This window comes from Heliconius melpomene, chromosome 21, assembly GCF_056956725.1.
Source record: "Heliconius melpomene rosina isolate 202511_hmr_F chromosome 21, ASM5695672v1, whole genome shotgun sequence".
In the NCBI taxonomy this organism is placed as follows: Eukaryota; Metazoa; Arthropoda; class Insecta; order Lepidoptera; family Nymphalidae; genus Heliconius; species Heliconius melpomene.
The window spans coordinates 14,184,412-14,199,276 of NC_140409.1; the positions used below are offsets into that span (position 1 = coordinate 14,184,412).

General features: G+C 32.1%; 1 protein-coding gene and 1 long non-coding RNA gene across 2 annotated transcripts; one reads left to right on the forward strand and one right to left on the reverse strand.

The window, feature by feature from the left end:
• Positions 1 to 1,514: 1,514 nt before the first annotated feature.
• LOC146527373 (uncharacterized) lies at positions 1,515 to 4,391 on the forward strand. Its single transcript, XR_014879236.1, has 3 exons — positions 1,515 to 2,632; positions 2,929 to 3,041; positions 3,384 to 4,391. It is a non-coding gene; the product is annotated as an uncharacterized LOC146527373 (long non-coding RNA).
• A 1,970-nt stretch (positions 4,392 to 6,361) lies between these two features.
• LOC146527374 (condensin complex subunit 2-like) lies at positions 6,362 to 13,996 on the reverse strand. Its single transcript, XM_085205711.1, has 12 exons — positions 13,810 to 13,996; positions 13,483 to 13,644; positions 13,206 to 13,406; positions 11,613 to 11,772; positions 11,041 to 11,149; positions 10,375 to 10,545; positions 10,138 to 10,262; positions 9,640 to 9,843; positions 8,853 to 9,069; positions 7,915 to 8,083; positions 7,250 to 7,360; positions 6,362 to 7,118 (listed from the first exon to the last, which is right to left on the reverse strand). Exons 1-12 carry the CDS (start codon positions 13,924 to 13,926, stop codon positions 6,813 to 6,815), a joined length of 2,052 nt encoding a protein of 683 aa, XP_085061837.1. The 5' UTR covers positions 13,927 to 13,996; the 3' UTR covers positions 6,362 to 6,812.
• Positions 13,997 to 14,865: the final 869 nt, after the last annotated feature.

Sequence of the window (14,865 nt, forward strand, 5' to 3'; positions counted from 1 at the left end):
ATACAAAACGAAAATTTAATGAGGATATCTAAATATCGCAAAATAATCAGCTGTTTTATACATTGTTGTCGAGAATAAAATCAAGACTAGCCCGAAAAGTATAACATTTTTGAGTCAATAAATAATTAATCAATTCTAAGCTTCTGCTTATATAACTAATGGCACATGATATTTACGTATATGTGTATATACTATATACACACTTATGTACAACATAAACATTCAGTGTGCATAATACAAGCTTATAAACTATGCAATATGAATAAAGAAATATCGGGCAATATTTAAACTTTTTAAAGATTATATAAAAGAAAATAATATTGGGTAAATTATTTCAATAAATTTTGAGGTACAAAAAATGAGAGTGCGGTATCCCTTTGCCATAGTTTGCCATTTGCGTCAGTGTGAGCGCTACGTCCTTACAGGAAATTCGCACCCACACATGTTTAAAGGTACTATCGAGCTCACACTATATTGTTCAAACAAGAATAAAATTAATTGTAAACAAAAATGCCTTTTACCGTTTTGATTATTTGCTTTATTATTTGTCAATTTTTATTTTTTACTTTTTTGCATGCATTAATTAAATAAAACGGTAATAAACTTTTGATTTAATTTGGAGATATAATTTATTAACATAATTTATTGGTTAAGACCTCTAATTCCATTATTTAAAAAAATTTTTACTTACCCATAAGTTGATTTTGCATGTTGCCTAACGCCAAAATCTTGTATTTGTTTGCTTGTTTTATATATTAAATTTACTTTTTAAATTTTACTTTTTTTATTGAATTTGGATTGAGAAAATTTGTATGTGGCCTCATTATAATAATTTAATTCAGTTTTTTATTTAATTTTTCAATTTACCATATGTTCATTTTGCATGTTGCTTTGGTGTTTTTTACTAATTTTTATAATATTACTAGAAAAATATGCTCTACTACGCCATTCCGTATATATGATGCTATCATATGATATTATATTCATATTTCATAGTAATGAACTGATAGCGTTGCACTCGACTGTACCGTAGCCCGGTCACACCCCGCAACGATTCCCCGCGAGCCCTTACGGGGAATCGGTCCGGCGTGAGGGGGTGTCTATATGCAGACATCAAAATACGCTTTCTGCGCAATTTGCCGCGCGTGCTTCCCATTATCAATAACATATTTGCCAGACTATAGTTTTGATACTCTTGAAACCAATATTCTCAAAGTTGGAAAACTATTTTTTTGACCAATCCTAACGCCGTTATAATTGACAGTTAGTGTTATACTCTGTATACCGATAAATCTATGATACATAATAACCACTCATTACTCCTTTAAATAATTTATTTAAATGCACAGTTTTCCTAAAAACAATAATAATAAATCATATTTATTTTATTTTACTTGAAAAGCAACAAAATATTTAGAGTCGTTCATAAAAATGAATATATTTTATCTGTATGTCTAATTATTTAGAGTTAGACTGTTTTATCAAAAAAACTATTTGTATCTGTTGCATCTGTCTTATTATGTTATTGTTTACAGTTATAATAAATATATTTCTTCTTTCGCTGTGCATTTAGGCTATAAATAAATATTATAAAAGGTTGAAAATGTTTAATTAAGCAAAGTTACAAAGGTTAAATGCTTTTGAAGTTCACGCGAAAACGAATGGTTGTTTTTATTTGAAAGAAACATACATACGTATTGAACTTTAAAAATTGTGGAGAAATTAAGTCAGTGTGCCAAATACAAAAATAATGCATAATTATGTTAAACAGTCACATCAATTTGAGTTCGACCGTAAGGTGTGAAATAACGCAAATTCACTAATTAAGAAAAAATAAGTGATATTATACATTTTATATTTATACACAATTTTTAGATAACTTTATACGACCCTATTGACCGGTTTATTTACCGTAGTTCTCTCTGACTAGAGCGTGAAGATATGTTTAGTTTTATTTATAAAAGTAAAGTGGATGTTATATTCTTGTTCCCGGTGCAACGAGATTAAATGAGCGTCGGTGTCTGGTGTCATCGGAACACCGTGGCTCAATATCGAGTCGGAGCTGTCGCTGCCAGTGGATATCGCTGCCGGGAGCTGCCGCGGCCGGGAACTGTCGCAGTCGGGCACTGTTGCGCAGGCCCGGTCGACTTCCTAAGGAGCTTGGGCGACATACCTAACTTGGGACCCGTTGTATTGCTATATTAATATAAAACTACTAATTAGTAGTTTTTCTAAGAGTATTTTTTTAAGAATTTAATTTTAATTCACGATTAAATTACTTAATGTTTAATAAATAACTTTCTTTATAATATTTCATGTAAGCAAGGCACCGTGATAAAATGTTTTTCGATATGAGAAACAGTTTATGTAACCGGTATTTAAAGTACAGTAGTAGGATTATGTTTTGATATGGCAATGGTAGCATTAGCATTTGCAAATGGCGAACATACTACTGCGACTTAAACAAGCAACCTGTTTTTAGCATTTCTGTTGTATTTTATATTTAGATTTCTATTGTTGTTCAGTTGTTCTCTCTGTTTGAATATTTGGATCTAAAGTACGGGAGACAATTTGAAAAGTAGATGCCTCATATGTTCCCTCGTGAAGATCCTGAAATTTCCAATTCACACCGGTAAGTAATCATTAAGTATTAACTTCTCTAGATAAAGTCATATCTTAAATGTTGTACTTTTTCAGTTGTGAAACTTGGGCCAAGTTTTGCATCCCCGAAGGCCTATGGTATTCTATCGATTTTCAGAAAAAAATTATAGTGAACATAGAATGTTATGTTGCCACCATTTTGAAAGGGCTTCATTTGTCAATTTTATTGAAAAAAAAAATACTGTTTAGAAAAACTGTTCTATTTATGTACATATTAATAATCATACATTGGCAATGTATTTTCATCCAATTATATTTTATTTTCAGAATCAGGTAATCAAAGATTTTAATTTTCCACTGAACAACCAGGGACATCACATTTTCCTGCAAATGTTATACCAGGACCATTGCAAAGAAGGGTATTGACAAGTATTCAAATGGTAATTCAAGTATATTATTAATTGATACTGGTTCACTTGTAATGACAATATATTTAACTTAAAAACCTATCATAATAAATAGCCTATCTTATGGTAACAGTGAAAAAAACCTAAAACAGATAGATATATACGTAAAAATAAAATATTAGATATTAATTTATAATTTTAAAACGTAAACACAGATAAATTTAACAAAATACTAATAGTTACAACTAAAATTACATTAATCTAAACAATTTCTTTAATTTTCTTTTAATTGCTTAATCAAGAAGATTCATCTAACAATGATATGTTGATTTTAGTTTCTGTAACCTGACCTTTATTACCTCTTGTTATTTTCAGGATTGCTACCTGGAGAGGCAACAGTCACTGCAAATTTGGGATGTATATGAATAAATTGTTTAGCTGCTGAAATATTGATTCTGCAGATCGAAAGCCACACCAACATGACTGACAATTCTTCATTTGAAGAAAATGTATGTCTTTTTTCTCTAACTCAATCATTTGAAGAAAATGTATGACTTTTTTGAAAATTGCACATTTGTCATAGCTCGCCCCAATGCAAGCTTTGTGATTCAGTTTTAAAATTGAAACATACCGATAATATATATACACACTATACACTACACCTTACACACTTTTATACACTTTTAGGGACTTCAAAGATTATGATAATGCTAAAAAGAAGTTAAACTATGTATCTGAAAAATTTTATAAGATTTTATGTCTTGAGAACTGTGCCACAATCTGCAATAATTTATACGAAACATTATCATATTCTTTAAACCTCAAAAAACTTGCAATCTGCAAATTGGAAAGAGATGTAAATTTTAGTTTTCTTGCCCAATGTGAGGAACATTTTAAAGAAAATGTTGATTTTATATGTAATAGTGCCTTCCACAACAGTAAAAAGATTTTGTTTAGTTAAAAATAAACAATTTGCAGATTATCAGAAATTGTTAAAAAGGAAAATAGATATATTAAAAATAAGTAATTGTATATTAATGTTAGATTTAATTTGACCAACACTGTATTAAGTTCATTATACCTACTTTATTAATTTTATCTTTGTCTGTAATTTTTTTTAAAAAATAAATTCAATAACACAACAATCAAGTACAACTGCCCACAATCTTATATGTTAATAAATATATAAATTATATATTTTTTGCAGATTATGTTCTATTTAACTTATAAAAATTAAAATTGTTATTTTAACATGTAAGGGCAAGTTTGTCTTGTAGCAATGTTGTAATCTTTAGCAGTATATTTTAATTGTTTTGCAGAAATACTGTTTGTGTAAATATCATTAAAACAAATGTTTATAAGCAATAAAGAAAATGTAAAATGTTTATTAGTTTTATTTCTGCATTTATTTTTTTTATTGTACTATATATAAATTATTCACTCTTTCAAAATCATTTGGAAGTATTATTACATAATTTAAATAATAATACTTCCAAATGATTTTGAAGGAATAATAATTCTGGCTTTTGAATAAAAATCGATTTAAAGCCAAATTTTGAATTTCCCGCAAGTTGTGTTTCGTTGGGCATGCTAGAGATGGCAGCAGCATCGTTTTGTCACCCATTTTTTAGTATGAAGTGAACATTCTTTGAGTAAATGTGTTCTGTGGTTGCGGCCGGGAGATGTCGTGTCCGGAAGCTGTCGCGGCAGGGAGCTGACGCATCAAGGAGCTGTCGGAGCGTGTCGCAGCTGACGTCGGCAGCGTGCGTCATCTACGCAGAAACCAACGTGCTCCAAGATTTCATCCGAATCCACATACATACATTGGAAGATAAACAAAAGCTTTTAAAAAAGCAATTGATTGTTTAATATATGATCTAAGTGACAAAACTACAAGACATAGTCCAAACATTAAGATATTCTGAGCCTGACCAATAAATACAATTTTTACTCACTTTTTAATTACAAAATAAATTACAGTTCATAAAAATAAATTCTATTTTGAACATATGTACTTTCTAAAGCTTACGATTAAATTTAAAAAAACACATTAATAATTCTACTTGCTACAAAATAATATATTCCGTTGAAACTATAAACAGAAGAGTTATTCATTTCTCAAACATTAGAAATCGCTTATTTATCTAAATTGATAAAAATGGATTAATAAATAACTCGCTAGTAAAAGTTTTTGTAGACTTCAGTAGTGTTGTCAGTAGTTGTTGTGGAGTTTTTCAATAAATTGAAATCAGCGTGACAGTACCTAATGTAGATCATGTAACAGGGAAACCTGCATATCAAATGAGTGTAGTACTTAAGTTTCCGTACATGACATTAGTGTTCTACGAGAGAATATGTTAATAGATCGGGGGTTGACGTTCATTATGTAAAATTAGTGTACAACGGTAACTCGGAGAAAAGCTCATCTATAGATTTTAGCAATATGAACTTTTCTAACGTTTTACAAAGTACATACTTATAGTCATTATTTTACCCCAACTATGAAAAAATTTAGTTTTACAAATGTAACAAAAATGGAAATAGATCTTAAATAAACGATAAAAATTACAGTATATAGACTGAATAGACTTTACGCACAACATTTACGTGACTTCAATTACAATAATTTCAATATATATAGATGCTTTAGTAGTTATTTAGAAATAAGTAATTATTGTTAATCTAGCCTCCATGCCGAGTGTTAGGTGACTACGTGCACGAGGTCATGCACGTAGTCAGGATGGTCGAGTGTTAGGTTTTATAAAAAGAGAGTAGTTAATAAATCAATAATGGTATATAGGTAAGCGACAGATATTGTCAACTAGCGGACGCGCGCAGCTTCGCTTGCGTAATTAGGGGTGAATTCTAATAAACCACGAAACATGTGTTCAATGAAATATTTTTAAGAGTCTTAATTTCAAATTTTATAAAAATTGGCGCCGATTTAAAAAAAATCTATACAAACTTTCAACCCCTTATTTGCACCCTTAGGGGGAGAATTCGAGAAAACGATGAAACACGTGTTCAATTAAATACTTTTAAAAATCTAAATTTCTAATTTAATAAAAATCGGTGCCGATTTATTTTTTTTTCCATACAAACTTTGAACCCCTATTTCACCCCTTTAGGGTAAAAATTTTTCAAAATCCCTTCTTAGTGGATGTCCAGATTACGAAAGTAAACATCTGTCCAAATTTGACGTTTCTACGCACAGCGGTTACGGCTGTGCGTGCGTCTTACCTCAGTCAGTGAGGACAAGTCCTTTTATATATATAGATAATGGCAGATAGTGCCAGTGTGAGGCTAGACGCATAATACTACTGGTGAAGGAAATAAATGGAAGACAGCTCAAATGGATTTATTGTTTTATTATACTAATCATAAATTACGTTCTACTGAAGACCTGAAGACTTAAGAAGACCTTAGTGTCTTAACTCTAGATTCCGAGTTAGCTTTACTGAGAAAGTAAAAAACTATATTTTTCTGGCTCCAATTTTGGTGATCACGCTAAAATTTAAGCTCAGTTTAAGTCTCGCTCAGTGTAGTATGTAACTATTTATATTTACACATTTTTCACAGTGAAGTTATTATTTCACGCTAAAGATAAAAAATAAATTCAGAAAATATAAGATTTAAGCGTACAGTACAGTACGGTACAGTACGGTGGACGAGTCGTGGCCGCCCTGAAGTAAGCTGTAGATATGATTTTATTATTTTAATCCTTTCTCCGAGTTGGAACCGAACCCACAACCGTCGTGTTTACAATAATACACAACGTCACGACGGCCTCAAAAGTTAATGAAGTTAATTTTTATTAACACCCTTGATGCCAAAATCTGTAAGATCATCTCTTTTCTCTAATACAAGTCCTTTTTCGTTAGCTAAATGCAGTACAGATAATAAAGCTAGTGATATACTGGCTGATTCTCGCATATCAGGCGTTAATTTATTTTGTAATCTTGAATACATATTGAAGAAAGTAGTCTCTGTGACACATTCCCTTTCCCCTTGTGGAGTTTTTTCTGTGAGAATATCCCAAACACAGTGCTTTAATTGGTTCATATTGACATTCTTCGCTCGCATCGCGTAAGGGATGAAGGTCTTAGCCACCTGTTGAAGGAAATGTTAAAAAATCAAGTATTTGATTTCACTTAGTTAAAATTTTGTGGAGGGGAAGTAAACGCCGCTAAACAATGTTTGGTTTTGCTAATAATAAAACAATAGGTAAATCTTGAACCCACCTTTGCAGGAGGTTCCAACAAATCTCCAAGCTCCTCTAATTCCGCAGATCTCACTTGTTCATGTGGATCTCTAGCCGCAGTCGCATCTTCATTGGCGCACTCGTCACCATCCTTATTGAAAATTATAAATATTACACAAAGATTAATAAACAGATTATATGTATTTATTATTATATTAATAAAAAATGAAAAAATACAAGGCAGTTTATGTATTATGAAAAAGTTTTCGTACAATATGTTAGTTATTTAAGTTTCTCTGAAACAAAAATGAGTAGATTACAAGCCAAGAGGCAGTTGTGGGTAATATTTTTTATAATATTAATATTTTCATTTCTTCGATCGGGCACCACAGCAAAAACCCAGCGTTGAATTCCGCTACTCAACACGCAATGCCTTAAAAAATTCGGTCAAAAGTGGAGAACGGAGTGTCTTTTCACTAGGTTTCCTCTGTTTTCCCTGACATAATTTTACATTGAGGCTGTCGCAGTCGATTATTTAATAATTCCTTCTCGCTTTGGTCGCAAAAGAATAGCGCTGCTTTGCTCAACACACCATTTCTCTAAAATAGGTCAGTGCGTAGAGAACGAAGTGTCTTACCACTAGGTTCACTCTACCTACCCTGCTATACGTGAGATACGGCGTGAATAAAAAAAAACAATACAAACCGGTACATGATTAGAACAATATGAAGCATCATTCTCGTTATTACAATGATATTCTTTATTCTCCTCTACAGTGAGCGGCTCAGTGCTCTGTTTTTGTTTGTCTTGCTCTCGCATCATTAATACTCTGGGACGTAGAAATAATTTACGTAAATGAGTTTCGTCTAGACCTCTGAAAATCATTAACCATTTTAATTATAAATATATACGACTTAAAAATTATTTACATTTATATATACTTTACTTTACTTACTTTTAGATTATATGTACATTTTACATAGTTTATACTTATAATAAAATCGTAAGAGGGTCGGTCTCTGTACTTGGAAGATATTTAAAAAAAAATGTTATTGGGAACCTTTATTAAAGTAAGAATCCGAAGCAATGATTTTTAAAAATTTTGTCTGTTTGTCTGTGCGTTTGTTATCGCTAATCTCAGAAGTAGCTTTTTTAGTGGCCGATTTAAATGCCGTTGCACTATTGGATTCTGGAAAACTTCCGAAAATATTCCGAGGTTTATTGTATTACAATCGGTTCATAAATAAAAAAGTTATGTCAATTTAAAGTACTTATTTTGACAAATTTGCTAATTGCCATAACAGATTTTGACAAAAATGAAAGTGATTTTTTCAAACAATATAAATAATAAAATTATCTTTGTAAAATAAAACGTCATTTGTTAAGAATGACGACACCGCCGCTTCATTGCCGAAATCGAGTCGTAGGTGTTGGTGGCAAAGTTGAACGTAGTTTAGGTTTATTATAAAAAATAAATAATTGCGTGAAATAGAACGAGAGATATCCCTTTCTCATTCTGGTATATTTTTTGAGAATGAAAGTGGCAGATGAGTAACGTTTTTTTAGGTGTATAGCCTATATGCTGCTCCCTGATATAAAAATCTATGTATTACTGTATACATATGTATATAAAACAAGCGTACCTATTAACAGGAGTTTTATAGTTTGCTTCATTCCATCTTTTCCCAGTGGCCAAAGTCTTTTGGCTGATCGTTATCTTAGCTGGTTCTGCGCGTTCGTAGTTCGGCATATTATTACTTTTGGCGTCGAATGCTAGACCTGCGCCTAGAAAATCTAATTCTCCTTCTGTACGACGTGGTTTTTCTCCTTCTGTTTGCGATCGCCCGGACATTTTTAATGCTGTTTAAACATAAATACTAATTTTGATTATTTTAATATTCTTTATTGCGTTACAATTAAGAGAGAACGAATAAGAGAGAAATTGAAGAACTTTTTTGAAATTGACAACATTGAGAAAAAATTATAAATCAAATCAGGTAGGCAGACGGAATTTAGTGTTAAGACACTCCGTTCTCCACTTTCGGCCGAATAAGAAATGAAAAAATTAATGAAAGAATAAGAAAAAGAATTTATGATGACAAATATTTTAACAGCTTCACACTTTTTCCCACATAGCAGGGTAGGCAGAGGGAATTTTGTGTTTAGACACTATATTCTCTACCTTCTACCAAGCTTTTGAGATGTTCCTGTTCAGTTCCTGTGATGTTCTCCTTCAGCTTATGCCAACAAATAAAAACAAAAAGACAACAGCTCTTCTATGATCTACTGAGCGGTACTGAGAAAAAATAAACAAAACAGCTTTAGCTTAAAGTAAACTTAAAGCCAAGACTCTAACCAAGTTCAACCCCGACAATATCTCAAAAACAGCTTAAGCCAATAAAAAAAAGCAAAAAAACACATATCCCGTACCGCGGTTCTGCTTAAACCGCCAGTGCGCGGGTCCCGCCCACGCGTTGACGATGCTGCAGTAGGAGTACTCGAGGCGCGCGTGGTGCGGCGCGGTGGGGCGCAGGTCGGTGAGAGAAGGCCGCTCGGGCGTTAGGTGCGCCACGCGCGTCTCCAACCCCACGACCGCCTTCTCGTCGCTGGATATGCCCGCCAGCGGCTCATTCTCTGGAAGTATTACAGACACATGAATCAATAGAGACCTCAGAATATATTATTGCAATAACTCTTTAAAATGTACTATAACGGTATAATATAAAGGTTAAGCGTAAATTCAATTATTACAATAGAAAATAATTGAATAACGATCAATGGTTTTTACTTTCAAAAATTAAATAATACATGAAATGAGCATAAATAAAAATAATAATTCATTATTTTTTACTAATAATTTTATATATATTAATTATATTTTTCAAATTTTTTACTATTAAAGTAATCATTATTTATATGTACACTCACCAAACAAATGATCTTGTCCCTCATCCTGAGGAATAGGTTCCACTTCAGCATTCATATCAAAAGTTAAGTCTTGCTGCGATATGTTTAACATATTCTCTTCAACCCAATTTGTAACCCGATTATCACTGAAATATAAATATCGTTTTTAGCTTTACTCTATATCCCGAATGTAGCAAGGTAAGCATAGGTAACCTAGTACTCTGGCACACTGTTCCTATGTCCACCAAAATTACTTACGAATCCTCAGTTTCAGGGTCCCAGTTGTGAGTGAAGCCAGTAAAAGGTTCGCAAATATGGTCAGTTTCCAGGAAGGCAGGCAGTAATTTTACAGGTAATGTTATGTAATCTTTCAACTCCAATTCTTCTGAAACATTCTCATCGTTATGTTGGAGGAATTGGTCATCAGTTCTGAAAATTGACATAAAACAATATGTATATAAGTATACCACTTTTCAATTTAAATTATATATATTATGTGTACTTTTTTTTACAAAGCAATAATGTTGAAATGTGATTATTTAATTTTTTTTATATACATATATATTTACACATTTATTTGCAATGTATATTCACGCAAGAATATTCTTGCCTTTGATATTTGTATTTTTTTTAATTTTAGATGGCTATAAGTGAGGATGTCATTCTTTTCTAACTTCACGCCGTATACTGCACACAGCAGGGTAGGCAGAGGGAATCTGGGAATGTAGTGTTCAGACACTCGAGTCCCCTCCTTTGCCACCAAAATCTTAAGGCATTGTGTGTTGAGTAGCACAACTTAACACCGCACTATGGTCTCATTATTAGAGTGAGGAAATGAAAATGATAAATATTTCTTTCCTCCAAGTGTGAATAGAACCAAAACTGTTGCGCTTTAATTATTTAAATTTTATATGACAAACCAACCTCAAAGACAAAGAAAAGGTTTCATCATCTATTGGCAAAGTTGCATTGAAGGCTCTGTTCGATGATGTCACATCTCCAGGTAGTAGTGCCAACCTTGCAAACAAAGGATCTGCAATAATATAATTTTTAACCCATAAATTATAGGCTTAAAGCTTTTTATGGTGAATGAATGTTAATAAACTATATGCATTCTTTTGACACATTTCATTCTTATAAGAAAAATTTCAATTTTCCATTTGGCAAACATTACTATAAACAATAATAAAAATACCATAGATGTTATTATCTTAAATCAACTGTATAATAAAAGAAAACCTTTCTTTCAAGTCCACAAAAGATAAGAGTGTATGACAAAAGACTATGGTTGTAGATTTGATTCTCATTGGAAGGGGATGAAATATTTTGTTCTCCCCAATGTGACAAAATAGAATCCAGGCAGGAAAAAATATATTCAGACAGAATTGAGAGAACAGTCTCTTGATATCAGGTTCTGTCTGCCAACCCTGCTATATATATAAAAATAATAAAATGTATATCTATCGCAAAATATTATTTTTATAAACAAACCTTACCAATATAATCAATAGTATCAAAATTTCCATTGAGTGTTTCAGGGTTAGCAGCAATAGCTCCTTTAGATCTTTTCTTCCTCTTTCTAGGAGGTTCTGCATCACCCTCTGTTGGTGCTTCGGCTGGACTGGCATAATTATCATTTTTCTTACCCCGTTTAGACTATATAAATTAATAAAACGAAATTTTTTGATATGTGTTGTTCTTAAGTTATGTAAAAATTCAAAATATTTTTTAGTTTCACATTGTATCCCCCACAAAGCAGGGTACGCAAACGGTTCCTAGGAACTTCGTATTAAGACACTCCAATCCTATTTCAACTTAATTCTGAAAACGTGACTTGTCGCGACGTGACACTGCACTTTGCATAACTACCAGAACGAGAAAGTGAAAATATTACATATTTTGCCTACTAGAGTGAAAATTGAAACCCGCAACTTGTTGTGTTTACAGTCGTACAAATATGCACACCAATGGGCCTCAAATTTAAGCCCTAAGCATTAGACATGGGCCGTAACGTCTTTTAAGCAAAACCAGTGATCACTAGTTTCGAACACACGCGTAGCTAGTTTCAGAAACTAGTTATGTCTGTAACTAGTTACAAATGCTTCATAAGCAGTTGTAAGCTTAATACGACTACTTTTATAGACGAAAACGTTTTAGGTTAAATTACAATATCTTGCTACTAAGATGTAATTATTTATTAATTTATTTTATATACAATTATTTTTATATATTTTTTTATATACACTTTATTGTATTATATATTTTTAATATACAGAATTTTATATAGTTTTTTCGCTGATCGCTCTTTAATAATATTTGATATATTTAATTACGGAGTGAAATTAAAATTCCAAATTAAGTGAAAAAAAATTAACACACAAAATACATTCAAAAAGAGGGAATAATTTAAGGTTTAAAATTGGATGAAACTTGAGACCAAACTTGAGGTAAAAACCAGCTGGTTATGGGTTCGATCCCCACTCGAGGAGATGAAATATTTATTTAAATTAATATTTTCATTTCTTCGCTCTGGTGTCGAGGTAAAGCGCGGAGTTGAGTTCTGCCACTCAACACGCAATGCCTCCAGAATTCGGCAGAAAGTGGGGAACCTAGTGTAAAAGAGTGTTCTTGCGGTACGTACTATAATAGAGCGAGATACAATTGTGCTAGTGTCGATGTAACTTGATTAGTGCTTACTGCTTGCTCTCATGAAACTACGTATGTGAAATAATGGCTATGTGTACAGACACATAACCATAACGTAACATGTGTGTAGTTTCGAATAGCCGCGTAGCTCCGAATCACGGCATAGCTAGTTTCGACGACAGCCCGAAACTAGTTATGCCGTGATTTGGCTTGTAAGCAGTTTCTGAAACTAGTGACGCTACGTAACGCCCATGTCCATCAAGCATGAAATTTCAATATGTAAAGTTTTTTTAGCTACAGTTTTTATCCTACATACAGCAGATTAAACAGAGTAAACTTAAGTGTTAAAACACTCCACTTTCCACATAATTATCAGGACATATATTGAGGCAGTACTCAGTAGTAATGCCTGTAAATATATATAATTTTAAAACATTAAGTACCTGAGCAGCTATACCGAGTCCCCTAGCCAATTTAAGTACATCATCATGAATGGCATCCACTCTCAATGAGTAGATCCTCTCCGACGCACCTATTACTGTAGAAGCAATTTGCATATTGTTCATTAGAGCATCATTTCTACTTAACATAGATGTCATTAAATCAATAAGTTGCAGATTCCACGCATTGTCTTTGTTGATTTTCTAGAAAATTAAAAATATAGAATGATTTTTATTATACAAGTGAATTGTCTAATTAAAGAAACAAAGAACAACTTACATTTTCTGCATAAAGTTTTAAACATGTTTGAAAATGTTCTTTCTGTGGAGAAGACAACATGGTATCTCTACCGCTACGAGGAGAAGGTTTTGGGGTGGATGTTGCCGAAATTCGATCAAAGGCCACCAGAGATGCTCGCTCCGCGTCATCATCATTAAGTTCCTTAAATAACGAAGGTAATGAAAGAAATCAGTCAATATTTACCATAAGAATACGCTTTAGCTTCCGATAAAATTTCGATTATAATATTACTTAAGTATATAATAATAACTGAATTTTATATTGAACTATATATTACGTACTAAAATACTAAGATTTCTTACATACCTCAATTTTTCTTTTATTTGATCGAATTTGGGGAATTAAACTTCGCTTTCGTATTGGCGAGAGCATCTCGCTAAAAGTTAAGCTGGAGGAAGTCGATGTTATGGAACTTTCCGACATTATATCACAAATGTTCAAACTTATAATAACTTTTGCTCTCAGCTCTCGACGTAATAAGAGGTGTGCCCGTTTGTTTTTATTCTACCCTCACAATATAATAAAAACAAACGTGTAGGTACTTGTGTGAAATTGTAAAACCAGTAAATCGTCATATCCTGTCAGTGGCCTAGCTGCAGGTACTATGGATTGAAATCAAAAAACCCGAAGATCGAAACCTGACAAAATAAAATTGTAGAATAATTTTTTAAATTTTATTTGATTTTTACGAAATATTTTAAAGTGATAAATAAATTTGCTACTTGTAAGGGAAACATATTGGTAGCTCAAAAAACAATCAAATGTTGTAAAAGTCAAGCGCACTACCATTTTGAATGTATTTTAACAAATAGCAACAGTACAATAAGTCGAACACAGTGGATCTGTTCGGCTTGTGCCTCAGTTAGCCGTAAAGCCATTCAAAACGTAACAACACCTAAACAGAAACAAAATAGCTCAGAGAATAGTACACCATTGGTACCTACATCCAACTTCTTCAATATCTAAGGAGTTACAGTACATTAAGTGTTGAATTAAAAAAGATTCGTGAGGAGTTAAATGTTTTGCAGAATATAAAAGAATCTCTACAATATTTCTCAAATCTTTATGATAGCGTTAAGAAGGAATTAGATGAAGATAAAATTAAAATCGTAAATTTGAATAAGGACAACATTGAATTAAGGAATACTATTAGTGTAAACTACAGAATTACACTGTGTAAGGTAAATATACGGGGATTCGGCAGTTTAAGGCTCTTATAACTTTAAACTATTGTAAATACATTATTAAAGGTTATATGAATTTGCAAATTTTAGTGTGATCAAAGTGGGTCTTTTGGCAGTAATTTAATGTGTGAATTATGCGGTTTAACTTAAGCTTAATTTTTATAATAATTTATTTGTA

Bases quoted from the DNA above. Each gene is read 5' to 3' on its own strand.
- LOC146527374 (XM_085205711.1), bottom strand. From the start codon at position 13,926: ATGTCGGAAAGTTCCATAACATCGACTTCCTCCAGCTTAACTTTTAGC. The intron at 11,773-13,205 runs GTACTTAATGTT...TAATTTATATAG, and splicing joins GACTCGGTATAGCTGCTCAG to TCTAAACGGGGTAAGAAAAA. The intron at 9,070-9,639 runs GTACGGGATATG...ATGTTTAAACAG, and splicing joins GCGGTTTAAGCAGAACCGCG to CATTAAAAATGTCCGGGCGA.